At 36.0% G+C, this 27,259-nt stretch overlaps 4 protein-coding genes across 7 annotated transcripts; 3 read left to right on the top strand and 1 right to left on the bottom strand.

Annotated features, from left to right (window-relative positions):
- The first annotated feature begins 767 nt into the window (after positions 1-767).
- On the top strand, positions 768-12,265 carry LOC111480227. The gene is made up of 19 exons (XM_023125151.1): positions 768-998; positions 1,134-1,208; positions 1,602-1,721; positions 1,800-1,840; positions 1,954-2,165; positions 2,245-4,142; positions 5,521-5,721; positions 5,859-6,515; positions 6,728-6,963; positions 7,088-7,298; positions 7,427-7,582; positions 8,082-8,239; positions 8,350-8,542; positions 8,770-9,158; positions 9,808-9,988; positions 10,418-10,647; positions 10,771-11,431; positions 11,503-11,581; positions 11,749-12,265. The coding sequence occupies exons 1-19, from the start codon at positions 996-998 to the stop codon at positions 11,982-11,984; spliced, it is 5,937 nt and encodes a 1,978-aa protein (XP_022980919.1). The 5' UTR covers positions 768-995; the 3' UTR covers positions 11,985-12,265.
- Positions 12,266-12,931: 666 nt separating this feature from the next.
- LOC111480328 (glutamyl-tRNA(Gln) amidotransferase subunit C, chloroplastic/mitochondrial-like) lies at positions 12,932-16,652 on the top strand. 2 transcript variants are annotated; one of them, XM_023125303.1, is made up of 6 exons: positions 12,932-13,209; positions 13,296-13,336; positions 15,356-15,411; positions 16,072-16,123; positions 16,211-16,294; positions 16,543-16,652. In XM_023125303.1, exons 1-5 carry the CDS (start codon positions 12,997-12,999, stop codon positions 16,284-16,286), a joined length of 438 nt encoding a protein of 145 aa, XP_022981071.1. In that variant the 5' UTR covers positions 12,932-12,996; the 3' UTR covers positions 16,287-16,294; positions 16,543-16,652. The 2 variants fall into 2 exon arrangements, with proteins under 2 accessions (XP_022981071.1, XP_022981070.1); XM_023125302.1 differs by lacking the exon at positions 16,543-16,652 and having other exon boundaries at positions 16,211-16,429.
- A 688-nt stretch (positions 16,653-17,340) lies between these two features.
- LOC111480282 (putative lipase ROG1) lies at positions 17,341-22,010 on the top strand. 2 transcript variants are annotated; one of them, XR_002717775.1, is made up of 11 exons: positions 17,341-18,476; positions 18,873-18,940; positions 19,125-19,195; positions 19,294-19,563; positions 19,919-20,079; positions 20,181-20,236; positions 20,700-20,752; positions 20,828-20,957; positions 21,170-21,267; positions 21,406-21,611; positions 21,706-22,010. XR_002717775.1 is itself a non-coding variant. In XM_023125238.1 (10 exons), the coding sequence occupies exons 1-10, from the start codon at positions 18,202-18,204 to the stop codon at positions 21,475-21,477; spliced, it is 1,254 nt and encodes a 417-aa protein (XP_022981006.1). In that variant the 5' UTR covers positions 17,341-18,201; the 3' UTR covers positions 21,478-22,010. The 2 variants fall into 2 exon arrangements, 1 of the variants encoding a protein (XP_022981006.1); XM_023125238.1 differs by having other exon boundaries at positions 21,406-22,010.
- A 1,073-nt stretch (positions 22,011-23,083) lies between these two features.
- Positions 23,084-25,891, bottom strand: LOC111480332 (ergosterol biosynthetic protein 28). Of its 2 annotated transcripts, XM_023125310.1 has the most exons (4): positions 25,684-25,891; positions 23,951-24,157; positions 23,491-23,562; positions 23,084-23,406 (listed from the first exon to the last, which is right to left on the bottom strand). In XM_023125310.1, exons 1-3 carry the CDS (start codon positions 25,796-25,798, stop codon positions 23,495-23,497), a joined length of 390 nt encoding a protein of 129 aa, XP_022981078.1. In that variant the 5' UTR covers positions 25,799-25,891; the 3' UTR covers positions 23,084-23,406; positions 23,491-23,494. The 2 variants fall into 2 exon arrangements, with proteins under 2 accessions (XP_022981078.1, XP_022981077.1); XM_023125309.1 differs by having other exon boundaries at positions 23,084-23,562.
- Between the last annotated feature and the right edge of the window lie 1,368 nt (positions 25,892-27,259).

Here is a 27,259-nt window from a genome sequence, read left to right on the forward strand (position 1 = left end):
ACAGAATTTGTAACTTGCTATCCTCNAAAACCGTACGATTTTCCCGATCTAAATAAAACAGGTTTTACATGAAGAAGATTTGGCTCAACATGTTCTATTCGATACAAGTAGGAAAAGAACCCAACTCGGTATTATTAAAAAAATAGAGAAATCAGAACCCAATCAAGATGATACGGATCAACCCCTTCTTCTTGTGCCAAAGATCTTACCAGTTGGTGGAATAGACTAAAAAACTTTATAACATGTGAACCGATTTAAAAAAAAATTAACCCAACTCAAATTAAAAAAAAAAAAAAAAAAAACCACAATTTTAACAAAGTCTTAAATTTCCAATAGTTTTCTATTTTTTTTAAAATTAATTTTTCTTTTTACAGTAGAAAAGGATAGTCACTTCAAATATATTATTAAAAACTGCATAAACTTTATAGAATTTTAGTAGCCTTAAATTTAAAAAAAATAAAAATACCTTTATTGAATTAATAATTATTTAAAAAATATTCACCTAACTTTAAAAAAATATTAAAAAGTTATTCACATTCTTAAATATATTTAAGAAATTTTAAAAGTAATATTAATACTTTTTTTTATTTTTGAAAAAAACTTAAAAAATTAAGTAGTTTTCAAACAAAAGGTTAACCATTTTTATATGTTAACACAATTTATTATTATTATTATTATTATTATTATTTATTTTTTTTAAGTGAGAAAAGAAAAAAAAAATAGTATTTTTATTAAAGTAATTCTAAAATTCCTTCCCGTCCCAATTCCATTGCTTTGGGCTTCTGTGGTTGATTTGGTTGTTGGTTCCCCCAATATTCACCCCAATTCGAAACCATCAACAGCCAAGATTTTATAGCGCGAAGAAGTTGAGGCGAAGAAGCAGGGCGAACTAGCAGGTAAAGAGACAATTGAACCCCAAAACTCCGAAAGAATCCGAAGCTTCGCGGGCTAAATGTGAAAGCTCTGGCTCAACACCGCTCCCAGTATTTCGAAATATGGTACAGTGATTTCCTGATTCTCAAGTTCAAACAATATTCAATTGATTTGCCAAAACAACCTCCAATTATTCGTATTATTTTCGGAGATTCACTTCAATTTGTATGTTCATAACCTCTACTTCTTCTATGTTTCAGTTTTCAATCTCTGCAATTAATGATACAGACTCCAGAAATCAGTGGGAACCCCTAGCTCCCACTAAAGAAGCTCAGGCATGCCCTTCCTTTCTCTCTTTGTAGTTTTTTGTTTATCATTTTTAGCTTCAATGTCGTTTACATCTGTAGTTTAAACGAGGTGGAAATTTCCTTAACACATAGGAGTTTACGTGAGTGAATAAAGAATGCGTTTCTAGAGATTACTGGATTTTTTGTTTAACTGTAATTAATATCGATGCAACTAGGCAAGTTGACGGTCTTTGATGCAACGTGGAGCTTGTAAGTTTGGTATTTTTGTTTTCTCTCTGTTGTTTTTAAGTCGTCTTATTGGGAAATTTTTAAGAATTGCGATGATTTCCAACTTTGTTTGGAAAGAAGTGTGGTTAGACACTACAATAATAGTTGAATTTAAGATTCAATCACTATCTTAATTTTATCTGCTATACGCAGGAATTCCATCTGACACAAACTTACCACGATGGGCTTCTTAAGTTAGAAGCAAAAGAGTATGAAAAGGCTCGTGAATTGTTGGAATCCGTTCTCAAGGATCATTTGATAGCATCTGCACAGGTTAGCTTTCTTAAAGGATCACAGTAATTGATGGAGAACAAACCATGTATGGGATTCCTGATTTTTCTGGTTATGCAGGTTGATGGTGAAGCTGGTGATAATCATCTACTGCAGCTCAGGTTACTGATACATGCTATCTTTTCTACTTGTTTTCAAAAGTTTAAGGTTTTATTGGATGAATATTTTCACCAATTCACTTCTTTTGTAATTTCTCGTGAATGGTCTTTTGCAGATTCTTAGCACTTAAGAATCTTGCTGCTGTATTTCTACAACAGGGATCTGCACATTATGAGGGTGCTCTGCATTGTTATCTTCAAGCTGTGGAAATTGATTCTAAAGATTCTGTTGTATGGAACCAGCTGGGTACTTTATCTTGCTCAATGGGCTTACTTAGTATTTCACGTTGGGCATTTGAGCAAGGACTTGCATGCAGCCCTAATAATTGTGAGTATTTTATATGGTCTTTTAACATATTTCTTTCACAGACATGGTACTAAATGTTTTATGGGTGGTTGTTGTTAAGGGAATTGCATGGAGAAGTTATTGGAAGTTCTAATTGCCATACGTGATGAGGTAGCCTGTCTTTCTGTAGCAGAATTGATTTTGAGGCACTGGCCATCACATGCTCGTGCTTTGCATGTGAAACGTACAATTGAAGAGCCGGAACCTGTTCCATATGCACCAAAAGGTATTGATAAGCTAGAACCAAAACATGTCCGCCTCAAATTTACTGATAAGAGGAAGGCTAGTGAAGAGGATCTTGATGAAGATGTCAAAGTTAAAAGGTCAAACCGGAATATAGACCTCCATCTAGCAGAAGCTTCCTGGGTAGGTCTTGTTGATGGACTCCTAGATATCTTACGTCCATTGAGCGGATGCGGATCTGAGGTGGAGGTTGAAAAACCACTTAGATCTGGTGATGTTGGATTAAAAATTTGCCTACCACCCAGTTTAGATTGTAGTACTGCATTTATGGAGAGGAAAGAGCTTGCTTCTACCTCCATTAGTGGAAATACATCTCTTGCGGATTCTAACACAGAAAATTCATCTTCTTTTAAAGAAAAAGAGGCAAGTGGTTTAGATGAACATCCACAGGAGAGACGTAGTACGCGTCTTGAAAGGCTAAGAAGTCGTAAGCCTGGAATAGAAGAATTAGATTATTCTACTAGTAAAGATCTGGCCAGGGTTGTAACTCAGTATCTTGAACCCTTTATTTCCTGTGCATTGGGAACCAAAGATACTGAACATGATACCAGGAAGTTTGTTTCCTATCCTGATCAGGAGAGTAAATGGGATTTGGACTGCTATGATGTTCATACTTTTTTGGTAGAGAATTCCTGTAATTATGGTGCTTACCATGTGAGTCATATGCTTTTAGAAAAGCTTTCAAGAACGTATCCTTCATTTCAGGATGCATTTTTCAAATTTCTGGACTTGGAAAAGTTGACAAGACATTGGGGAAAGGACAGATCTCTTGAATGCAATCTTTTTCTTGCTGAACTCTATTTTGACTTTGGGTCATTCTCATCTGATACTTCTAAGCAATCTGAATTCATGTCAGAGGCTTCATATCATCTATGTAAGATCATTGAGTTAGTAGCCCTGGAATATCCCTTGAATTTGAGTTCTGTCCGAAAGAGGGATAATGGCTCTAGCAGTCTTCAAGGTGACAGCAGAATATCATCTGAAAATTCTAGTAACCAGCATTTATTTGTTGAAAATTCACTTTTCACAAATAACAGATCCTTCTGGGTACGATTCTTTTGGCTTAGTGGGCAATTATCTTTGTGGGATGGAAACAAGGCAAAAGCCTGTGAAGAGTTCTGTATTTCTTTATCACTTCTGGAAAATAAGAATGATGTGCATGATTCTGTGTCACTGGTCTGCCTCCCTCACTGTCGGGTCTTGAAAAGGTTGACCTTGGATAGACTACTTTATGAAATCAACGTTTTAAAGGTTGACCTCTTGATGGAGAATGCTGTACCTGAAATGTTTGAGAAAGAAATGTTTGAAGAATGCATCACTTTACTTTCTCCACTTCTATTTGGTGTAGATGAACTTGACATTGATGCTTTATCCTTGCATTTTTCGGGAAGGAAAGATGCAGGGGTTACTTCGGTAGAACTTGCAGCGATTGATGTTTTAATCAAATCGTGTGAGAAGGAAAATCGTTTGGATATGGAGATATATTTGAATTCTCACCAACGGAAGCTGCAAATACTTGTGGCTGCTGCTGGAATGCATGAGTATTTTACATCAAGTAAATCCTTTCGTGAGAAGTCAGAGGCAAAAGCACTCTCTGACATAGAAACAAAGGATAGTGCGAGCAGCCACTGCAACCATCTAGTTGCAGAAGAAGTAAAAGCAATATCTCATTGTATATCACAAGTAAAGAACTCAATCGAACATTCCGGAGACTCAGTAAGCCAATATATATTCCCCATTATTGTACTTTGTTGTTATCTTTTCATGTACTAAGTGATTTCTTCATTTAAAATCGAAAAATTGATCAAGCCTCTAGATGATTGTGTACAACTGTAACGCAAGTAAAACCAATTTTCTCAAGTTCATCCAATTAATCCTACATTATTAAAGATATTATAATGGAATCAAGTACAAGTATCTGTTTTACATGAATCACTTAGTGGGAAAACTTGCTGTTCCTTACCATGTCATTACATGTCCTTTTCATCTAATAGAGAAGTGTCCAAACATTAGTGAAATGGGTAAATAAGAATAGTTTACAAGCGTCCTTCGTAAACTTTTGCCCCCGGTTGTAGATTGGAGCATAAGGTATCTTATCCTGTAGTTCTATTGACGGTCTGAATCTTTTGGTCTCTTTAACTTTCAAATAATCTATTTGAGTTCTTGTGCTTTACATGATCATCTTGGTTCTGGTTTATTTTTTGACTTATTAGAGTGCGTTCTTCACTAGAATTAAAGTTTTCAATAAAAATGACCAATTTCAAGGAAACAATATGAAGACATAATTATATAAACAAGAAATTTGGTTTAGTGAATAATGTGAAGATGCTTATGTGAAAACATGACTATAATATTTATCCTAGAATGGAGACATTGATCTTCCTTTTGTACATGTGCGAAGTGCCAACCAATTTTCATGGATCTTATAATGTCAGATTAAATATCATGAATAATGTCAATTGTCAAAGAAATACCGGTGATTTTCTGGAGAAAAAGAAAGATATTTCCTCATGTTATAGATGTAACTCAAATAGATGGATATGTAGTGGACAACATGGATAATTTTATTCACGACTCTGTTTTATCCTATACATGCATAATTACTTAATTACCCTATACATGCACAATTATTTAATTACCATATACATGCACAATTATTTAATTACCATATACATGCATAAATTATTTAAGCATGATCATGTCTTTGTTTGGATATAGGAATTTCTTTGAGCAGGCTTAGTTACTGCATGGACTTTGATGAAAATTTGATCTCATTCGAAAGTGGTATTTTAAACTCCACTTGCCTGAGATCTTTAGTTACGTCATTCCTTAGAGGGCAATGGGGTTAGATTGTAGTTAGTTTTTTTAATACATTTATTTCTCTTACTGAATAAGGGAAGTTTATGGACGTTGCTTTTGAATTTTATAATTTTTAGTTTAATTTTTGCTAACATTTGATTTCAACTTGCTTATCAGGGTTGAAGCTAAAACTAAGTGTGTACAGAATGCATTTTTAATGCCTTTCTTGTCTGCTCTCTTCTCCTTTAGGAGCTGTACTCATTCATTACCACCATTGACTTTGTTATGCTTGCAGAATGACATACAGACAAGGAGGATTTCTGATATGCAGTTCTTGCTTTTATCAGTCATGTGTAACGTTATAAACATATTCCTCTCTAAGAAGTCTTCTGGGGTAGCAGTTGATGATCAAGTTGAAAAATGCTGCCTTGTAGATGCAGCCATTGCGTTCTGCAAACTCCAACATCTTGATCTTTCCGTGCCTGTGAAATCTCACGTCAGTAGATGACCTTTTTAGGATAATAAGTTAATTATCGAGCCTGCTATTGTGCTTCTCGGCCTATTCTTTTTATAAAGATTCCCTTCGCAGTTGTTACTCTAATATTCTGATCAATTTCTGACTTTTCAATGTAGGTTGAGTTAATTGTTGCAACACATGACCTACTTGCAGAATATGGTCTCTGCTGTTGGGGTGAGGGTGAAGGAGAGGAAGGAAAGTTTCTTAAATTTTCCATAAAGCATCTCTTAGCTTTGGATATGAAACTTAAATTGAACAGCTCGGTAAATGGGAAAAGAATTGAATGTGATGACATGGAATGGCAGAATTGTCAGGTAAAAGCATCTCCAGACCGACCAAAATTAAATGCTCAAGATTTGGGGTTAAGTCACAATGTTGAAAAGAAATCCCCAGCGAAGGATGCTAAGGAGGATATAACACAGGAAGGCTTGTCAACTCATAAATTGATATTGAAAGATGCTACAGAAGGAGAATTTATTAAGCAAGGAAGTGAGGAATCTGTCGGCAAGCTCAGCTCTGGTGAAAATAATAGCGACCAACTAGTAGAGTGTGAGAATGAGCAAAATGAAGATGAAAAGGAGGAGCTAGAGTTAAAAATTGACAATGCCTTGGATCAGTGCTTTTTCTGCTTGTACGGGTTAAACCTCAGATGTGACTCATCATATGACGACGATCTATCTGTACATAAAAATACTAGCCGTGGGGATTATCAGACCAAGGAACAGTGTGCTGATGTTTTCCAGTATATACTTCCTTATGCAAAGGCATCTTCTGTAAGTACTTTCTGCAAGTATGTCCACTGTTCTATTAGTGTCTCCCTCCCCTTTGATAGAATTTATGTTTACTTGGAGAAATCAGACACTAGCACTCCCATATTTTGGTGGGACTATCAAGAGTTCTGAATTTATGATTTACAGGAGTTAGCTTTAAATTGAATTTAGTTTGATTGGCCTTTTATCTGGTGCCCTGCTTTTCTGCCTTTCAGAGAACTGGACTAGTCAAACTGCGAAGGGTTCTAAGAGCCATCCGCAAACACTTTTTAAAACCTCCAGAGGAAGTATTGGATGGAAATGTGATAGACAAGTTCCTGGATGATCCCAATTTGTGTGAAGAGAAACTCTCTGACGAAGCTGGTTCAGATGAGTTTCTTGTAACAATGACAAAGATATTACTTAATGATGTAGGAAGCCTTAAACAATATCGAACATCAGTCTTAGGGAGGTAAGACTTTGCATTACCTTTGCCATGACCTATGGTAAAACAGGGTAATTCTTCACTTTAAAAATATTAAATTCATTAAATGTTTGCTCTTGAGATTGAGCTATCTGTATTTGCCTGATTGCAGCTCTGAATCATATGTGGAAGTTTATAGCAACTTGTATTTTTTCCTTGCTCAATCCGAGGAAATGAGTGCAACCGACAAATATCCAGGTTTTGTGCTCACCAAGGAAGGGGAGGAATTTGTACAACATAATGCAAGCCTCTTCAAATATGATTTACTGTATAATCCTCTGCGATTTGAGAGCTGGCAAAAACTTGCACATATTTATGATGAGGTAAATGTACTGTCATTTTGCATAATCCACCTGTCTGTTTTGGTGGGTACACATTTCTTACAGATATGCATCTTCAAATCATTCTTGTAAGTTCCATTCTCAGAAATTCTATATTTACCACAAAACAGGAGGTAGACCTGCTGCTCAATGATGGTAGTAAGCACATCAATGTTGCAGGATGGAGGAAAAATGATACTTTACCCCATAGAGTGGAGATAAGCCGAAGGAGGAGCAGGCGTTGTCTGCTTATGAGTTTAGCTTTAGCAAAGTCACCAACTCAGCAGGTTTGACTTCTAAATTTTCTCTACGTTCAGTTGGAGACCAGACCCCATCATTTTATGATTTCTGCCGTATGTTAGGTTTGTTTCTTAATCATGTGGACAGTATGTCATTTTAGCAGTGAGGTGCTTTTATAACTTTTTTATTTTATTATATTCATTTAAGATGGGACTGATGTTTAGGAAACGCCTGCACGTTTTATTGATGACCATCATTATAATGAAATAAAGTTAAAGTTTATTCAGATTACTCGTCAGGGTTCTTACCTATAATTTGTAGAAATGTTCTTTATTTTGAATATTAAAATATATGTAAATAGTAGATGATTCGATGCTTGAATCTGTAAGATGGACTCATCTCATATAATGTTTGGTCTTTTCTATCTATACTTGTCATGGTTTTAATTACTCTTACTCTTCCGCCTCAAGTTTGAGTCTAAGAACTTGTGGGAGTTAAAAATAAAAAGGTGTTGTTAACTCATGTTTGAACCTTTTGTGACTCCAGCGTGAGATACATGAGCTACTAGCACTTGTGTACTATGACAGTCTTCAAAATGTGGTTCCATTTTATGATCAGCGGTTGGTGGTGCCTCCGAAGAATGAAGCATGGTTCAGATTTTGTGAGAATTCCTTGAAACATTTCAAAAAAGCTTTTGCACACCAGTATATTCTCTCTTCACTTTTGATATCTTTTGATTTATTTCTCAACAATACCTTACCACAATTTTGTAATTTAACCGTGTTTTTTTATTTTATGCTCTATTTTCATACAGGCAAGATTGGTCTCATGCATTCTATATGGGCAAACTTAGTGAAAAGCTCGGGCTTTCACACGATAAAGCTCTATCATATTATGCTAAAGCTATTGCCTTAAATCCATCAGCTGTTGATTCTATTTACAGGATGCATGCGTCACGCTTGAAGGTTCTTGGTAAATGTGGAAAACAGGATCTGCAGGCTTTGAAGGTTTTTAGCATAAAATCTTATAAAGTTGTAATCGTTGCTTTTTTTTATTATAGTGGATTTATTATATTAGTTTTCAACGAAGTACAAACACTCGTGAATTCCTGTTTCATGTCATCCTTTTGAATTTTAGATATTTAGCGAACTATGGTAGACTTTGGATGAGTTCCATTTTCCCTTTTATATATAATATATATTATTTATCCTTGCTTTTTGTTGGAATTCTCCAGGATCTTTCAACTTATGCCTTTAATCAGTCAACTAGAGATGCTTTGATGGAAATACTGAATAAATTTGGTTCCAAGACTTTGGATTTACCTTCAGGCGTGGATGGCAGCGAGGCAAATTCTGAGGATATAAAGCATGATGAATCCCTTAAAGTGGAAGAGGCGTGGCACATGCTTTACAACGATTGTCTTTATGGACTTGAAACTTGTGTTGAAGGGGATCTTAAACACTATCATAAAGCCAGATATGCACTTGCTCAAGGTCTTTATAGAAGGGGTGAGCGCGGTGATCTGGGCAGAGCAAAGGATGAGCTCTCATTTTGTTTTAAATCATCTCGTTCATCATTTACAATAAATATGTGGGAGATTGACAGCACGATAAAAAAGGGAAGGTATGGTTTCAATGCTTGTCCAAAGTCTTTATGTTATAGATAACTCATTCAGGGTAGTTCAATGATACCGGAAGAGAAGTCTTCACAATATGCTTGCATTATGAAGTAGTATGTCAACTTATTTTATATTTGACTATATGCAGGATAGGATCGAAAATGATTGATGTTCTTACTTCCTCTTTCTGTTATTGCTAGAATCTATCTTATTAATAGAAAGCAATCATGTTTCGAATTGTAGATAGCTGTTCCAAGTGATATGAAGAGCATGAAGGTTTTGAAAATGATTATTACATTATCCATAGTATTTAGTTTTTCTTGTAAAAGGAAATTATCCATACCATTTTCTTTGTAACGTCAAGTCCTAATCTATGTTTTCTGTGGTTTGAAGTATTCATAATGAAGTACCTTTTATACTTGCTTACACATTTCAAAGCAAATTTACTTGAAAGTTAGTCTTCCAATGTAGCATAAGTAATTCTGTATTACAGGACAAAACTTCTGGTCTTCATAGAACAAAAAGGCATTTGAAGTTAATTTACGATAAAGTTTTTGGAAGTTTATTTCTTGCATTAGAAGTCTAACCTAATGTAATGCCTTCAGCACGTGCAATTAAAAAGGAAGCTACCTTTTTGACATATCTATATTTCAGGCGCAAAACACCTGGTCTTTCTGGGAATAAAAAAGCACTTGAAGTTAATTTACCAGAAAGTTCTCGGAAGTTTATTACATGTATAAGGAAGTACTTATTGTTTTATTTGAAACTTCTGGAGGAGACTGGAGATATCTGTACCCTTGAGCGTGCGTATATATCACTTCGAGCAGATAAAAGGGTAACAACTACATGCTTTGAACTATTTCTATTCAATTCAATGTTTCATCAACCACATATTAAATTTAAATTGTAGATTCCTATATACAATGCAGGGAAAATAATTTAATGTCGTGCATATGTAATGTAGTTGTATGCAAAAATTGGCATAAATGTAATTAAGTCATCTTGGCCGTTACTTTTCCTTTTGTTTCTTTAATGGAGAAACCATATAATTCTTACTTTTTTTTGTTCAATATGCGTACAAGCGCACATGTTTTTATGCTTTTATTTATGTATGCATGTATGTATATTTCATTTATTGATGTTGGCAGGCCATCAATTCTGTGAATTCAATTTTCATTTTGTGTTGAAGATCTTGTTGAGTTGCACCTTGCTTATGTTGTTGCTTATTGAATCATGTGGCATGTAACACCAATCATCAATCCAGTTTGCATTGTGCATTGAAGATCTAGTTCCAGTTGCTCTAGGGAGGTATGTCAAGGTTTTGATTACGTCTGTTCGTCAAGTTGGGATTGCCAGCTGTGGTGATGCAAGCGGTTATGAACATATACTAGAGAAAATATTTGCTCTGTTCATGGAGCAAGGTAACTTATGGCCAGAACTGTGCAGTTTGCATGAAATACAAGGACCGGGTATATCAGAAAGCAATTTGTTTGGGTAAGCATATTAGAGAGTTATCTGGTTTATCGAGCTTTTGTTTTTTCCCAGTGTTGCCACAGACTATTCAAACACTAGTGCTACTGTACTTGGATATGAACTTTTGGAATCTGATTGCCGCAGGTATCTTCATGATCATATCATTACTTTGGAGAGAAATGTCAAGGTTGAGAATCTTGAAGCAATAAATGAGAAGATTCGCAAACGTTTTAAGAATCCGAAGTTGTCCAATATTAGCATTGCAAAAGTTTGCAGGCATGCTTCTACTGCATGGTGTAGATCCCTTATAATTAGCTTGGCACAGATCACTCCCGTTCCTTCTGAATCCTCAACCGAAATTCAAACGTCAAGTTCATTACCTGTTGGTTTAGAAAGTAACCAGCTACTTTGTGTGGATTTGCAAATTAATGAATTATGGAGTTCAACATTTGAGGACTCAACACATCTGAGAAGTCTTGAACCGAAATGGTGCCCGATCTTGTCCAAAATCAATAACGTATTTGTTAAAAGAGCTACAGAAGTGAATTGGGAAACTGCTAACTCTTTGCTTCGATCTTCTTACAACTTTTTTCGTGAGAGCTCTTGTGTGTTGCCATCTGGCTTGAACCTGTATCTAGTTCCAGGTCGACTGGCAACCGGAGTAAACTTCCAACGGCGCATGGATGGGGTTGAAATTCTAGAGTTCAGCATGCCAAGGAAGCTTCTCTTGTGGGCTTACACCCTAGTGTATGGTCATTTTGCTAATATTTCATCGGTGGTGAAGCATTGTGAAGAACATCTTAAGGTATGAACTGAAAAATCTGTTATTGTGATGTGATAGTTGTCAAGTGATTAATGATTGGCTAACCTTTTCAGTCAAAGTTAAAGAAGGGAGCTGGAAATCCCGCCACACATGCTCACTCAAACCTGCCTGCTGTGATATCTTCATCAACAGGTTGCTTTCTTTTCTTTTTTCATGCTTCTACGTAGGAAAACTGGAAATGATGTTGCATACCACTTTTATCCTGCCTTTCTTCTCATTTTGCTTGTTTAATCGCCATGAACGGTTAATGATTCGAAACTCATATCTACCTCGACTCCTCTGCCTCGCCTTATATGCAGTTCTAGGCATCGGAAAAGATGGTTCTAACTACAGTGGGGAGACTGATGCAGAAGCATCTCCAGCCACCCCAGTTACATCTACGTTGTTGCTGGAGAGTCAGGGCACGAGCAGTACCATGCCGCTTCTTTCTTCTGGCGACGCTCGTAAAAGTAACTTTTATGGCTCCCAACTTCAACAATGTAACAGTACCATTGCAGAGAGGATAGCTAATGGAGGAGATTCAGACAAAGGATGATACTCCCTCCAGTTGCTTGCTCTCTCAGTAGTAAGCAATTCACAACGCTTTCTTTATAACCTGTAACTTATGAGAAATCTTCCAAAGAATAGGTTTTAAATATCCATTTCAACTGCCAAATATACACATCTTGTGGCATGTAATTCACTAATTGTGATCGTTGCTTGAAATATTAACCAAAATTCTCATGTCTGAATGATAAACTATGAAGCCCATTGCAGTCCTCTCATCTAGCTCGTGTCCTTTCACGCAAGACGACTAGAATCAAATGGTATTTATTGAACTGTTTCTTCTATATCATTGATTGTCGAATCCAGTTTGTCTGATTTTGCACACTATACCGACCATTTTCGACACATTATCCTTTATTTTCATAGCATATTTGAATGGGTGAAACGAAGATTTTCAATCCTCTGCTCTACTAACTGAGATGTACCGGTCATTTTCTACACATTATCTTTATTTTCAATAGTAGATTGGTGGCATGAAGATTTTCAGTCATTTGTTCTACCAATTGAGCTTTATCGACAGTTTCATTTATTAGACATATTTATTTAAATAATTGACTTAAAGTTCTTCCAAAGTCTATCTTACTACATTTGGTTTTTGTAATAGGACATCACGAAAACTTAATCATTAATTATAAATTAATTTCAAATTATATGTACAAAATTATTTTCGTATTTTCAATTACCTATAAAATATATTAATTTCAATTTGATTTTATAAATATTCATCTTTTTTTAATTTCCTTTTATTTTAAACTCGAAATCTATTTTAAAATTATAGAATTATATTATATTTTAACATAATTCAATTTATATAAAATTTGTATTCTTAGAGATTAAAAGTAAAAGACCAAATTTATTTATTTGTGAATCAGAAAAAAAGACAAATTTTGAAATTTAACCGAAAATATAATTTAATTCTGTGGGGATATTTTTCCAAAACGATACATGTAAAGATAGAGCCGCAGTGGTTCCAAATTATATCTCCCCCTTCGCGTTTGGAAATGGGAAGTGGAGCTCTGCGTTTGCTCAAAGGAGCTTCATCACTTCCATTGTTGAATCCCCAAATCTTCATCTCCACCAGTTTGAATACGCTTCCTGTTTCTAATATCAGAATCCAGAAATGTTCGACTGCTCCTGGAATTCGTGCCTCTCTTCAACCTCCCGATGTTCCTCGTTTAGCTGAAACAGCTCGAATTTCCCTCAATCCGAGTGAGGTATGTGAGGCCTTCACCATCTCAATGTTTTCTTCTGTTTCTTCGATCTTCTTCTTCTTCTAGTAAAATCCGCTTCTCGCTTTCAGGTTGAAGAATTTGCTCCCAAGATTCGACAGGTTGTTGACTGGTAAGCTCCGCTCTCTCTCTCTCGCACGCACACAGAAACTGATAGACCTTGAAAGATATTAGGCGTCTGGATAAATTTAGGGTAAAAGAATGCTGTTCAAAGTATGTGACCTCCGCAACCGTGGCTTCTGTAGGAAACACTCAAACTTGGTTATCGTAAATGTTTGGTTGTTATCTTAGGTGAGACTGAAAAGATGATTGTATTTGTTGGTGTTTGGCCTCTAGGGAACTTACTATGAGACAGTTGCCTCTTATGCCCTACAAATTGAGGGGAATTCTTCAGGGGCAGGTTGTAAAATCAGATTCTATGAGTTTACATTTACTCCTCTCAGCTGAAGAAAGGGTGACAAGATCAAACTTGTAGCGACATTGCGAAACTTGTTTGAGTGTGACTTTTAGGGAGAAGTAAAAAAAGACAACCAAAATTGACAGTGTACAATTTCTTAAAAGACAGGAAGTTAAATTAGGTTGTTTTTATAACCTGTTTTACATTAACTTTCGGGGTTAACAATGATCTTATGAGCGAATTGGCACACTTAAAATGCAGTTCTGATATCTCTAGTTTTGCTTTGAAATTTTGAATGCTTGAAACTTCGATTTCCTCCCAATGGTCATTATAGATTTCTTAACAATATGCAAGCATCGAACTAATGAATCTAGAGGACCCTCCACATTAGGATTACCATTGTAATCACCCGCATCTTTCTTCTTCTTCTTCTTCGAACAGTGAAAAGTTTCAAAAGGTGCATTATAGGGGGTTACAAAGGACAAGCCCAATTAGTACTAAAGCAAGCATAGAATCATAGTTACGAAAAATAAGAGTGCACCAAGGTAAGCGAATTGAGCTAGTTAAACCCCAAACTTCATTATAGCACAAGATCAAACGACTTGAGCTTTAGGAGTAAAGGTTTGGTTGAATAAAAGCTGTTCGACACACTGGGAGGCATCATTGGCAAAGCACCGTGAAAAAAAAAAAGAATCCCAATTTTCTTTGAGAAAGGACCATGAAAAGAGAAATGACAACAATTCTCTTCCTCTTTCTTACAGAGAATGAACCAGCCTGAGAGGAGAGAACACGGGGTTCTTTTCTTTAACCACATTTTCAGAATTCAAGCTCCCATGAGCTGGTGTAATCAAAGGAGGCAACTAGAATCCAAACTCCATCTGAGCATAGCCCGTCACTCAGGAATTCAAACATTTTCCAGAAGAAATGAAAGGTCTGTTCCCTCAACAAGTTCTAAATCATTAAGTAGCCTTCGAAACTTGAGGTTCCACCATTAGTCATATTCCAGTGATCCCAGACCATGATGGAGTCAAAATTACTGAGTTAGAACATTTTGGAAAATTTTCTCCTTTATAGGTTCTGACCAAAAAGAAATTGAGACGTCATTACCCACCTCAACATTCAAAGCTACCTTCATCCTCTCTATACTTCTTGCAATGAAGTTCTAGGGACTTTTACTGTTGTAGTTTCCAAAGTAAAGCAGCCATTTAACCATATTTGCTAATAATGATTTTTATCTAGGGATTTTTTCTTTCATTGTCTTTTGAGAGATGCCACGCCAATTTGGAAGTTAAAGTCACAATTCTGTTTTTGAGCTTGTCCAAGCCGATATCTTCCTCCTCAGGATTGCAAGACCAAATCTGCACTTAATGAGGTGACTTCACCACTGTGGCACCATCCCTTTATGCCCACAAAATGTTTTCTTACACACTTCTTTATTTTGGAGATTTTTTTAACAAATTCTTCAAAGTAAAAATAGTAGGTTGAGATGCTGGCTAGAACTGACTGGATTAAAATATTATATCTGTATGTCGGTTGAGTCACTCAAGAGTTTAGACTATGTGCTGAGATAGAAGCACTGGGAACATGATTATATATTTGTCCTACGAAATTTTTCATTCTGTTAACTCTCTATTTGGGTTATTCATTTTTCCAATGAAATTGTCCGTTCTGTTAAGTTTATTATCTTGGCTGTTGCGGTTTCTAATAACTTGAAATGATAATATTATGTTTTAGGTTTGGGCAGCTCGAGGCGGTTGATCTTCAAAGCATTGAGCCTTCCATTAGGGCAGGTACATGCAACAACTCTTAGCATTTCATTACTGTTAATCTTTTGCAACTTGTTTTCGTTCTTCTAGCCATGCTTTCGCTTGTTTCTCACTGTTAATTGTTGATTTCAAATCGCACGTCTATCCAAAATGGAAATTTAAATCACATAATCGTTATTTTCATTGGAAAATAATGATCATAAGATGTGGAGGCATTGTCTACTTCCCGCGACGGACCCTGGTGGGGCCATGAAGCACATCGTGGATGGGGATAGCAGCAATAGGATCCGAAACTTCGCACTTTTTACTTGAGCTATCATGGCCAGGATAATTGATTACGATTTCAGATACCAAAAAAGCTGCTCCCCCCACCCACAGATTTTATATTTCATTCTGGGAGATTTTTGGATCATGAATTTTATCAAGTTATTAAAATGCTAAAAACCTCAGGACGGTTAGGAATCACAACCCTTCACAATAGTATGATATTGTCTGCCTTGAGCGTAAGCTCTCATTGCTTTACTTTTGGCTTCCCCAAAAGGCCTCATACCAATGGAGATGTATTCCTTACTCATAAATCCACGATCAACCTCTTAATTAGCCGATATGGGACTCCTCTTCCAACAATCCTCAACAAAGACAAACCGCTCGAGTGCAGCATACTGATTTTCCTAATATTTACAGATACTGAAGGTGGCAATCAGCGGGATGATGTTTCTGAAACATTCGAAAACAGGTAACCTGGTTATTTGCAACTTGTACTGTTACAACATTGGGCAGGAAAGTTCGATCATAACTCTATTATCTTATTTTTTTACCTCAGAGAGGCCTTGATCGGCGCAGTTCCAGTCTTTGATGAGCCGTATATCAGAGTTCCTAAAGTTCTGAATAAGGAGTAGTTGCTAAGGTAGGCAGTTTGTTTCATCTGTTTCTGTTAATTCATTAATGGCATGTTCTTCAACATCTTATGTCTCCCGAAATTATTAACTTTGCTACAAGTTACTCGGCGATATTCGAATTACAGTTCAAATTAGTCATCCATTGAGCTCATCAACTCTCCTTGTAGAGATAATGGAGAGAGATTCAGGTTAATCTAGCCTCTTCATCTCATAAACCCATGTCCAGATTCATATGTTTGTAGATATTATTTTTCAGTTCAGAGTCGTCTCTTTGGTAGCTTCAAGGTTGGCTCTGCTGGGCCCATTGGTTATCCAAGTATGAGGTGCAAATGGGTAATAAGAATATTCAGAATATTAATTATAAATATTTAGCAACTTGGTACGTCCTGTGAAATTAAGAAATTTCCTCTAGCAACGGTCACTCTCTACAATGATATGATATTATCTACTTTGAGCATAAGCTCTCATGGCTTTACTTTAGGGTTTCCCAAAAGGGTTCATACCGGGTTCATACCAATTGAGAGAGTATTCTTATAATCATGATCATTTCCCTTTCATCATCCAACAAGTTCATCATTAGGTCTTAATTTTAATGTCCATTCAATTTTAATCTTTATATTTTTAATAAATCATAAAATTAGTTGATAATTCGAAAGTCATTTTTAAAATTAAAATTAAATTGATTGTATAATAATAATAATTTTAATTTTCTGGGTTGGTAGACTTTCATTTCTCTTTAATGAGGTTGATAATCGGGAATCAATATATTTTCGGGCAGACGCAGGTGGGCAGGGCAGGGTAGGTAGGATAGATAGTGCTGGGTCCCACCGGATAGTTTTAGACGTCAAAAATATCCCTTATTTATTATTGTTATTTACATTGAAAGTCAATGAGTTGTCTTGTTGACTTTTACCAAAGAAAAATTGTCCTAATCTTTAAATATATCATATTATAATAATAATAATAATTATAGACCTTCCAAAATAACCAGTTCAGAAATTTAAATCTTTATATTTCATGAGCTAAATTATTTAATGGAATATTAAAAAAATTACCATAAAGTTTGAAATTTCCTTAATCAAACTGGACGGCATGGCACGTGCGAGAATTACCAATAAGTAAAGATAATTAAAGAAAAGTATTGATTAAACTTAAATTAATTAGCAAAGATAAGGAGGAAATTCACGTAAGCTTATACCAAAAGGTTGAAAAGCCCCCAAACAAAAAAGGCAATATTATAATTATTGGGTTGGCGATCGCCTGGTTTCGAGTTCAGAGTATCTGAAACGTGGCGGCAAGTTATTGGGCGAAGTATAATTTGCCGAATGTTTGAGTCACCCACCAAGAGGGTGGGTGAGGTCGAAATTCCAAACAGTTGAAAATGGAGATGGGCGGTGCTCTGTTTCTTCTACTTTTCTGCGGCCCCATTTGATTTTAGTCTTGATCAACGAGGAGCCGACAGATCCACCACTTCCAAAAGCTTCCCAAATTTACTCTCAACTTCGAAATCGCCACTCCATTTCTTCAAATCGAAGTTGCTGTATGGAAATGTGTGGAAATGAATTGTCAGAGTGGTTGCGGCAGTGAAGTTCGGGAAAATTCTGAATCGGCGGCAGAAGAGAAAATGGTGGTCTCTGCATCTTCGTCTTCCTGCAGATTCAATAGACTATGGCAATGGGTCTTCACTGTAAGCCGGTGGGGTTGCGAGTAGACGGTGTGGCCCTAGTCGTACCATTTTCCCATATAACTACTTCAACCGCTTTCAACGAAAACCTTGTTCGCACGGAAGAATTCAAGGCCTTCATTCTGCTCTGTTTTCAAACACCGACGACGCCACTTTAGCCGACTTTAGCCGACTTCTCTTCCCCTTCTTTCGTTGATTATTCTTGTTTTCTTTGGACTCTGACGTTTTCTTATGGCTTCTGTGGAATTGGGGAAGCCGAGTTATGAGGCTATGAGCCAAGGGGAAACCAGAGGACGATTGGAGAATGAGAAGAGAGAAGAAGCGAGAAATGTGATGAAGAAGAATGGAAATCGTACAGTATCGTTTTCCTTACCTATGCTCGGATGCGGATGTTTCAGAGTACAACGCGATGAGGAAGGGAATTTGGATATGGACGTCGTCAATGGCTCTGGGGATCGTCGGCAGCCCACCCACCTTCTTATAATGGTTAACGGTCTCTTTGGCAGGTTACTCCATTTTCCTATGAGATTCTTTTGGTTGTTGCTATGATTCAAGCAATTGAAATCCCAATTCATCGCTCTATAATGTTTTCTCTTTAGTATTTCATTTGCATTTATGTGGGTACTGTTTCTATATTGGTTTCTGATTTCGTTTACTGAATAGGATAACGGACGACTTATCTTATAATCAATAGTGGGTCGTATTGTTCTACTTCTGGTAGGTATTAGCTCTAGCTGTAGAATGTTGGCCAGCTAAGCCCCAACTATTTTAACAAAGAGTTGGTCCTAAACACTAATTAATAACAAACTATTAATGGGCTTTTCTTTACACTGTAAACAAATCCATGCCATTTGGTATTTACATAGTCGATTGTTATCCTTTTCTGGGTGATGCATTGGCAGTGCCAAAGATTGGAAATATGCAGCGGAGGCGTTTTTGAAGATGTATCCTGAAGATATGGTTGTTCATTGTGAGTCTTTCAATGTGATCTTCTTTTAATTTCAACAATTAAAGTATACACAACGCAAAGGAAGCTTACCCTTTTCATATTTTCTACTGGTTGTCCTGTTTTTGTCTGAATTCCTTTGTGTTCACTTTGTAACAAGCTTCTTTTATGAGTACAATGTCATCAACTATACTTGTGTTATTTGCAGGCAGTAAACGTAATTACTCAACATTGACTCTTGATGGTGTTGATGTGATGGGAGAAAGACTAGCAGAAGAGGTGTTTCATCATTTTCAAAACTAAGTTTATATTTCCATGTTGCCATATAGATTTTGTTTATTTTTCATATGTCAAGCCTTGATTATGTTTTCATTCAGATTTTGTCAGTTATTAGGAGACATTCCAGTGTCCAAAAGATCTCATTCGTATGCCATTCATTAGGCGGACTGATAGCAAGGTATGCCATTGCAAAGCTTTATGAGCAAGATGCACTAAGAGAAGATGTCCAAGTAAATGGAGAGTATGACAAACATGGGCTTAGAGATCAAAGCAAAGAAGAGGAATTTAAAGGAAAAATAGCAGGGCTGGAACCAATTAATTTTATAACATGTGCGACCCCACATCTGGGTTCAAGAGGGCATAAACAGGTGAATGAATAATCAATGGTTTTTTTGCTCTCTTGTTTGATATGCTTAAATGTCACTTCTGCTACTTTGATCATAATTTGACATTGCTGAAAAATTCAAAACTTCTGCACCTTTTCTAGAAAATACACTGTGACCATATATAGGCTATTTTACTATTTATTCTCCCCTTTGATTTGTTCGTGCTCGGCTTCATTGACAATTCGCTAGTGACTACAATCAAACTCTTCATTTTAACGAAGGTTTCGTTCTGAAATAGATTCTTTTGCTGGAGTAAATCTATCTTAGAATTTGAAGGTTATAGTATTCTAGTCATGTATGTGGCTCTTGAATTTATGAAGCACTTTTCACGTTTCAGGTTCCTATGTGTTGTGGCTTTTATGCCCTGGAAAAAGTAGCTGTTGGCACATCATATTTCTTTGGAAGAACTGGGAGGCAATTATTTTTAATTGACAAGGACAGTGGAAAATGCCCCCTTCTTTTTCATATGGCTGGTGATCGTGAAGATCTCAAATTCTTGTGAGTCCACTCTTTTTGAGCTCAAGTTCACAACAATTTCTTGCCTGCTTCTAGAGAAATTCATCTTCACCTGTAATAATATTGTGGTCTTTCTACTGCAGATCTGCTTTGCAGTCGTTTAGACGACGTGTTACCTATGCTAATGCACGTTACGACAGTATCCTGTCATTATTTCTCTACTCCAGTTAAATTACCAATTTGTCCTTGTAGTTTGAAAAAGGTTAGAATTTAGTTCCTATGATTTTAAAATTTAGAATTTCATTCTTATCATTAGATAAAACCTCGTAAACAATCATTACGGTTTGACAAAACATTTATAAATAGTCCCCAGCATTTGATAAATAGTCAAACTATAGAGATGAGTTCTAGCTTTTAAAAACATCGAGACTAAATTCTAAATTTCTCCAAACTAGAAACACCAAATTTGTAATTTAACCCTATTCTTCGATGCTTCCCAATTTTTCAAGTAGGCGCTCTCAAGCATTATATTCCTGTGAAAAGATAGTTGAACTCAAGATGATTGAAAATACTCGAGTCACTGATTCTACTCTCAAGTAAACTCATCAGATTGACAGTTGTATTGCCCTATGTTTATATATAAACCTTAACACTATACACAGACGTCGTTGGATGGTGTACATCTTCTATCAGGCGTCACAAAGAGTTGCCAAAGGTAATTTTGAACATTACCCATGAAAGCTTTCTATGTAGACTTTGAACTACTATCTCACTGGCTTTTACCTTTCAGCTCAAAGGGTTATCAGGCGATAGTAAATATCCATATATTGTAAATGTAGAGATGGCAAAAATTTCCAGTCCTGAGTTATATGTGCCATCAGAGGCCGAAGCCAATGGATACAAGAAAGCTGTTTTGGAAGGTAAGCACTCATTTAATAGTTGCTGTTTTAACTTTCCCAGTCAATTTGACATCAACTGTTCTTGTATTGAGTATCATAAGTTCGTCTCATGTTATTTTATTCATAAGTTTCTTTTGAGATTTCGTGATCATGATTTCCAAAGTTCTTAATTTACAATTTGTTAGTTTGGCCATCTTTAACATTGTAGTATTATTGTGTTAAAATCATTGTAGAAGAAATGATCAAAGGTTTATTGAGCATGAGCTGGGAGCGAGTCGATGTTGACTTTCACAAAAGTAAACAAAGGAATAATGCTCACCTTACCATTCAGGCAAGTTTGCATCCTGCAGCCTAAAATAAAATTTTATCTGGCAAACACAAAACTAGACGTAATTAGCAAGTCATCATCCTTAGATCAGACCTTGTTATCGTTCTCAATTAATAAGTTCAAAGTACATATTTCTATCAGGTTAATAGGTACAAAGACAATTCCGATGGCGCCTGTGTGATCCAACATATGATTGACAAGTTTATCTTGTAGCATGCGACGAATTGAATTCTTGACAATTAATTTCAAGTTCGAATAACAGCCTGGACGGAAAGCATGCTTGCCTACACGCTGGGTTGATCGTTGCTAATAACACCTATACTTGACTGAATTGGCTTGAGCATCAGGTACAGAGTTGTGTTGTTTAGCTCAAAAAGTATTCTTTGTGCATCAAGAATGCAAAGTAGCAGAATATGACTCATGATTCCTACTGTTTGCAAGTGAAGAGGCCTGTTTTGTGTCAAAAGACTTGGAAGCATTGGCATATTCATGAGGTTTGTGGAGTTGAATACAGCAATCAATAGCGGCATTGAATTTATTCTTTTAAAAATTCTTTAGCTCTTGATGCTGTAGCCTCTCCTTTGATAAGAACTGTATTCTCTTTTACTTTGGCACTTTCCGCCAATAAACATTCATTTTGCATAGAATTTAACAAAAAGTGCTACTTGTACGTGCCAGAGAAGCACAAAGAATAGTCTGCAGCAAGTGGAAGTGAAATGAGAATATAATTTTGCTTTCTTTTATCACTGATACCATCCAGCCGCTCTGTGATGATGAAGATTAGTAGGACACATTGTTTTGTCCCAGAAACGTGTGTTTTCCACTTGCTTGTTCTCTCATGCCATTGCATTTGATCCGTAAGAGAATTGTGGCTGAAATTCAAGACCAACCGAATAAAGTGCAAGGCTCAGCTGCTGCATGTAGCAACCAAGGTGAGTGGTTTCAATTCAAGTGCATGTTTATTTCCTTTTGAATGCGTGAATGGCTTTACTTGGATATCATATCCATCAATTTGAGCGCACTGAAACATTGAAATGCTGTGTAAGGAGGCCAGGACCTGTCAATTCCGCATGCCAATTCCTTCACTGGGAACACGGATAACTAAAGAAAGAAACTTGGAGATTACATATTGATTGGAGAGAGGAACGAATCATTCCTTATAAGGTTGTCTTACTAACTGTGAGATCCCACGTTGGTTGGAGAGGAACAAAACATTTGGAATAAGGTTGTCCCACAAGCAACATGAGTAACCAAACAGAGAAACTGTCAAATCCTACATTAGTTGGAGAGGAACAAAACATTCCTTATAAACGTGTGAAAAACTCTCCCTAGTAGACCACATTAGTTGGAGAGGAACACATTCCTCATAAAGGTGTGAAAAACTCTCCTTAGTAGACAAACAACACAAGTAACCAAAGAGAGAAACTATGAGATCTTACATTTGTGGGAGACAAGAACGAAACACTTCTTATAAGGATGTGAACATTTCTTCCTAATAGACTCATTTTAAAATTGTGAAGTTGATGGCGATACGTAACAAGTCAAAGCGGACAATATCTCCTAGCAGTGAGTTTGAGCGGTTTCAAATAGTTGGAAGCACCAGCAAAAGCAAAAGCAAAATCCTTGCTATCAAACTGAAGAGGAGTTTAGTGTACTGAGTAGGAATTATTCATCATGGCTAATCTTTATTTAATAATCCCGTAATACACATTCAAAATCTATTGTCTTAATAACACTATTCAATACGACTTGAAATATAATTTCTAAATTCTCCATTAGATGTAACAATAAATGGATGTAAGCTTCAGAGAACACATAATAGCAGAAGCAAAGGGGATCGATCATGTCAGAAATTTCACAGGAATTAAATTGCAAGAGCATTAATCTCGGTAAACATTAAAACGCTAGAATACAGCCGTCCAGAAAAACAATGCCATCTTAAAACTAAAGACTACAATAAAGAAACCTCATAAAGCAAATGGCTTGTTCCTTCGGGATGGCAGCTAAATTAGTTCCATTTTCAGTACTAGTTGGAAGCCCGTCAGCATCAGCAAAAAAGGGCATTACCATTGAACAAAAGCCGGCTAAATTGTATCAGGTAAGACAAGGGTTTTGAAGGTCAACAGTGTTTCCAAAGCTAATCTAGTATGGAAAATGTTCTTTGTTTATTCAACAACCTGAAACTAAGAAAATAAATTCGTCTGCAGATTCAAATCAAGCACCTACCTCATCAAGAATGTTTGGGATGAATTCTCTGGTGTGCATTCCACTGGAGCAACATCCATATTATTGACGTACCTGTTAACAAAAAGTTCAACATCAATGAAGGTCTTCACGTTTAAATCAAAGTTTGAAGTCAAAATCAAAAAGCCAAACAAAAGAAGCATCATTTAACAAATATCATATTTCAGAATAAAAGCAATACCGTGAATGGGAACAAAATCAGTCTAATATTGATTGAAATGGCTAGCTAAAATATATCATAAAAAAGAGTACCAGGCTTTCCATTAGTTGTGTATTAGATCTGATAACAATATATAGGATCAGTTCAGATAAATTCTTCTGAAAAAAATTTTGTTCTAGTTTAGGACTTGAGAATACAAGAAGAGAATAGGATATAAGAACAATGGGTATGAAAGTCCAAATCCAACTCAATCAGTCAATGAATTTAATCTAGCAATCATACCCGCAAAGATGCCGACGGTCGTGAGATTCGCGATGGACATGGTATGATATATCAAGTGTTCGGTCAAGAAATGCCCCAAAGCATAGATGAAGGACAAAAAGGTCGCCAAATAAATGGGCTTATTCTCAAGGTTGAATGCACAGAGAATGCAAAGAGTGCAAGTTAGGAGAGTCCACACTCCAAATGTCCTTCCATGAACTTCAGTCACTATAACAAAGACAGCAAGAGAGAGCAGAATAGTCAGGATTGAGCATACCCTAAGATAATGGCATGAATTGGCACCAAAAGTTAAGCCATGATTTAAATAGATACATGAACTTTAACTTGACAGATAAATTAGAATTAAAGATGAATTAAAGCAATATTAGAATAGGGGACCCTAGCTTGAAATCCATGCTGGTTATTTTCCTATTTACTAAAATATAAGCTCACACACATAAGGAGAAGAAGGAACGATTTTCTCAACATAAAGCCTATCCTTCTATAACTAATAATAGTTATCACAAATGTTCTTAATCCACACATACTGAGAAGATTAAGAAACACTTTAAATAAACAAATTTCCTATAATATAACAGCCTAAGCTTCTAGTGTTAGTAGTAATTGAACATGACATTAAATCCAGATAACACATTCACTCATTAAAACATAATATAAAAGCCAAACAACAATAGAAAATAAGCAACATAAGGAGAGGGGAAAAATATTCCACTAAAATTTTGTTCAATAAAACTCTACTACTGAGCATATTGCATGTTGTGTAAGAATAGGAGCCATGGTATCATTTTGATTGTGGCATGGTTACTGAAGCAAGTTAACACATCTCCAACTCATTCACCTTCAAATTCAAATGACAAGAGAGTAAAACTTCAGCACCAGGACATATCCTACCATGGTGGTTTTTCCTCCAACACAATTTTGCAAAGAAAAACTAATAATAAAAGTAAATAAAAATATCTGTAGAGAATTTTGAGTATGAAAAATAGAAGTTTATAAATGAGAAGGTATACAAGTATACAGTCCTCTTATACGTCACATTTTGAATCGTCTCCTTCATTGATAAACGTCGGTTTAAGAATCTTATAATCAAAACGGATGTACGCATAGCATGAAATTATAGTGGAAATGGAGAATCCCAGAAGTCCAAAATTGAAGAAAACTTGATATTGGGTGTGTTAGATGAGCAGCGGAATGGCAAATTAGATTAACCAAGTAAATGTGGGTTCAAAACCAAAAGCTAAGAAACTGATTAAGCTCATTTTGCAGGCTTAAGAATTAATAGGGTGGATTGATTTTATAGGTAATATAGTATGATCAAGGAAAAACACTTTCATATATAGGTTCCATTTACGAATTTCACTATCTACGAAGAAACACAACAAAAACGAAACAACAAATTTCGTCCTTCTCCCGAGTACACTTTTTTGGTCAATGAAATATTCAAACAGAGTTCAGCATTGCCTAGGAGAAGAAGGGGAAATATCAGCTTTAGGTCTTTGCCCTCTGGTCACGGATCGAAACACAGGACAAGAACTCCAGTCCGTGACAATACATCGTCATCGCAATAAAAGAAGTAGTACGAATTTTGATTCAATGGAATTCAAATATTCACGGGAGAATCAACGAGATAACGGTACAAGATTCATGCATCTGGATACGAGAGGAACACAACGCACATTTTGAACATGAGTTGCAGAAACTAAATTAATGGATGACTGAGAGAGAAAGATTACTGGTTGTGTTGGAGAAGACGGCGAGCCTCAACGCCCATATATCGAAGAACCCGAACCAAACGGAGGCCAACCGGAGCGATCCCACCAGCATCAGCCACCATCCTAGCAGCTTCATTTCACTGAGATCTACAGGAATTCCAGTCGCTCCTCGCTCGCGCCCTCGATCTCACAAAATAGGGAAAAATAAATAAAATAAATAAAATAAAAACCAGCGATGCAATAAAGTATATAAAATAAATTAATTTAAATTCTTGTCGCCAAGTCTATTATCTATCTCTCGCCCACAATTTTAAATCTCTGCTTAATTAATTTTTTATTATTATTAAACAGTAAAAAATAAATATAATTTTTTTAATTAATTATAAGTTTATTTCATAATTTTAAATTTATATCTAATAAAATTCGGACAATAACGGTCCACAATTTTCATTTTAGACAGGAATAAGATTTGGTGGTCAGTTTCACAATTTTAAAACAATCTGTATTATTGAGAGGTTTACATACCTTTATAAAAAATATTTCATTCTCCCCTCCAACAGACAGTGTACTGGTGGGACCCTGCCTGATGTCTAGCTCTGATATTATTTGTATGAACTCAAGTCCACTACCAGTAAATTTTGTCTCATTTAGCTGTACCTCAGATTTTAAAACGCATCTATTAGGATAAACTTTAGCATCTTTATAAGAAATATTTCATTTGGTTTTCTTTCCATTCAAAATTGAGATAGCACGTGCGTGGTGTGGTGTTCGTACAGGCCCACGTTTTTTATATTAAAAAAATTAAATTATATAATTCAATTCGCCATTATTCCACCTGACCCTCTTCTCTCCACTTTTTAGCTTCTTCTTCACAAAGAATTCAAATTCAAATCATTACCTAATTTCCAATCCCTACCCACCAAGTGATCAACTATTTTAAGTATACGACTAAAATTACATCAAATTGCAAAGAAACTTAGTCATTAAACCGAAGAAAGTATAAAGATTGTTATCAATAACTTAAAATATATTAATGAAATATCATAACTCTAGATGGTTATCCATACAAAATTTATAATTATCTAAGAATAAATGAATTCATATAAGATCGTATCATTTTCTTAATGGTGAACGGATGAACCGTGAAATGTGACAGGGTGTTGTGTGGTTTGGGGAAGGGTGTGAGTTTAAAGGTAGTAGTAGTGTGTGACAGAGGTTGAGGTGGGGAATTGTATGTGTCCTATAATGCCACCTTTTGGACCATTGCTGGCTCTGTTATTTTGGACCATTTCCTTGTCCTGTCCCTCACAAACTATGCATTCTTTCCATCATCATGTCCCCCTCCTCCCTTTCTCTCGATATCATAATCTACTTTTTTGTGGGTCCAAAATCCTCTACACACCATCCATGTCAGACTTTGATACCATTTGTAACAACTTAAACTTACTGCTAATACATATTGCTCGTTTTAGCCCGTTACGTATCGTTATCCAAAATGCGTCTACTAGGGAGAGTTTTTCACACTCTTTTACGGACTATTTCGTTCCTCTCTCAAACCGATGTGAAATCTCACAATTTGTGTGCAGGACACGGTTGA

This window comes from Cucurbita maxima, unplaced genomic scaffold, assembly GCF_002738345.1.
Source record: "Cucurbita maxima cultivar Rimu unplaced genomic scaffold, Cmax_1.0 Cma_Scf00006, whole genome shotgun sequence".
Classification (NCBI taxonomy): Eukaryota; Viridiplantae; Streptophyta; class Magnoliopsida; order Cucurbitales; family Cucurbitaceae; genus Cucurbita; species Cucurbita maxima.

Coding starts and splice junctions, on each gene's coding strand:
- LOC111480227 (XM_023125151.1), top strand. Junction 4,143..5,520: donor TCGAACATTCCGGAGACTCA/GTAAGCCAATAT, acceptor TTATGCTTGCAG/AATGACATACAGACAAGGAG. Junction 6,516..6,727: donor CTTATGCAAAGGCATCTTCT/GTAAGTACTTTC, acceptor TCTGCCTTTCAG/AGAACTGGACTAGTCAAACT.
- LOC111480328 (XM_023125303.1), top strand. CDS start 12,997: ATGGGAAGTGGAGCTCTGCGTTTGCTCAAAGGAGCTTCATCACTTCCA. Junction 13,337..15,355: donor ATTCGACAGGTTGTTGACTG/GTAAGCTCCGCT, acceptor ATTATGTTTTAG/GTTTGGGCAGCTCGAGGCGG. Junction 16,124..16,210: donor TCTGAAACATTCGAAAACAG/GTAACCTGGTTA, acceptor TTTTTACCTCAG/AGAGGCCTTGATCGGCGCAG.
- LOC111480282 (XM_023125238.1), top strand. CDS start 18,202: ATGGCTTCTGTGGAATTGGGGAAGCCGAGTTATGAGGCTATGAGCCAA. Junction 19,196..19,293: donor GAGAAAGACTAGCAGAAGAG/GTGTTTCATCAT, acceptor GTTTTCATTCAG/ATTTTGTCAGTTATTAGGAG. Junction 21,268..21,405: donor ATGCTCACCTTACCATTCAG/GCAAGTTTGCAT, acceptor TATTTCTATCAG/GTTAATAGGTACAAAGACAA.
- LOC111480332 (XM_023125310.1), bottom strand. CDS start 25,798: ATGAAGCTGCTAGGATGGTGGCTGATGCTGGTGGGATCGCTCCGGTTG. Junction 24,158..25,683: donor CGTCTTCTCCAACACAACCA/GTAATCTTTCTC, acceptor TCTTTGTTATAG/TGACTGAAGTTCATGGAAGG. Junction 23,563..23,950: donor GACCGTCGGCATCTTTGCGG/GTATGATTGCTA, acceptor TTTTGTTAACAG/GTACGTCAATAATATGGATG.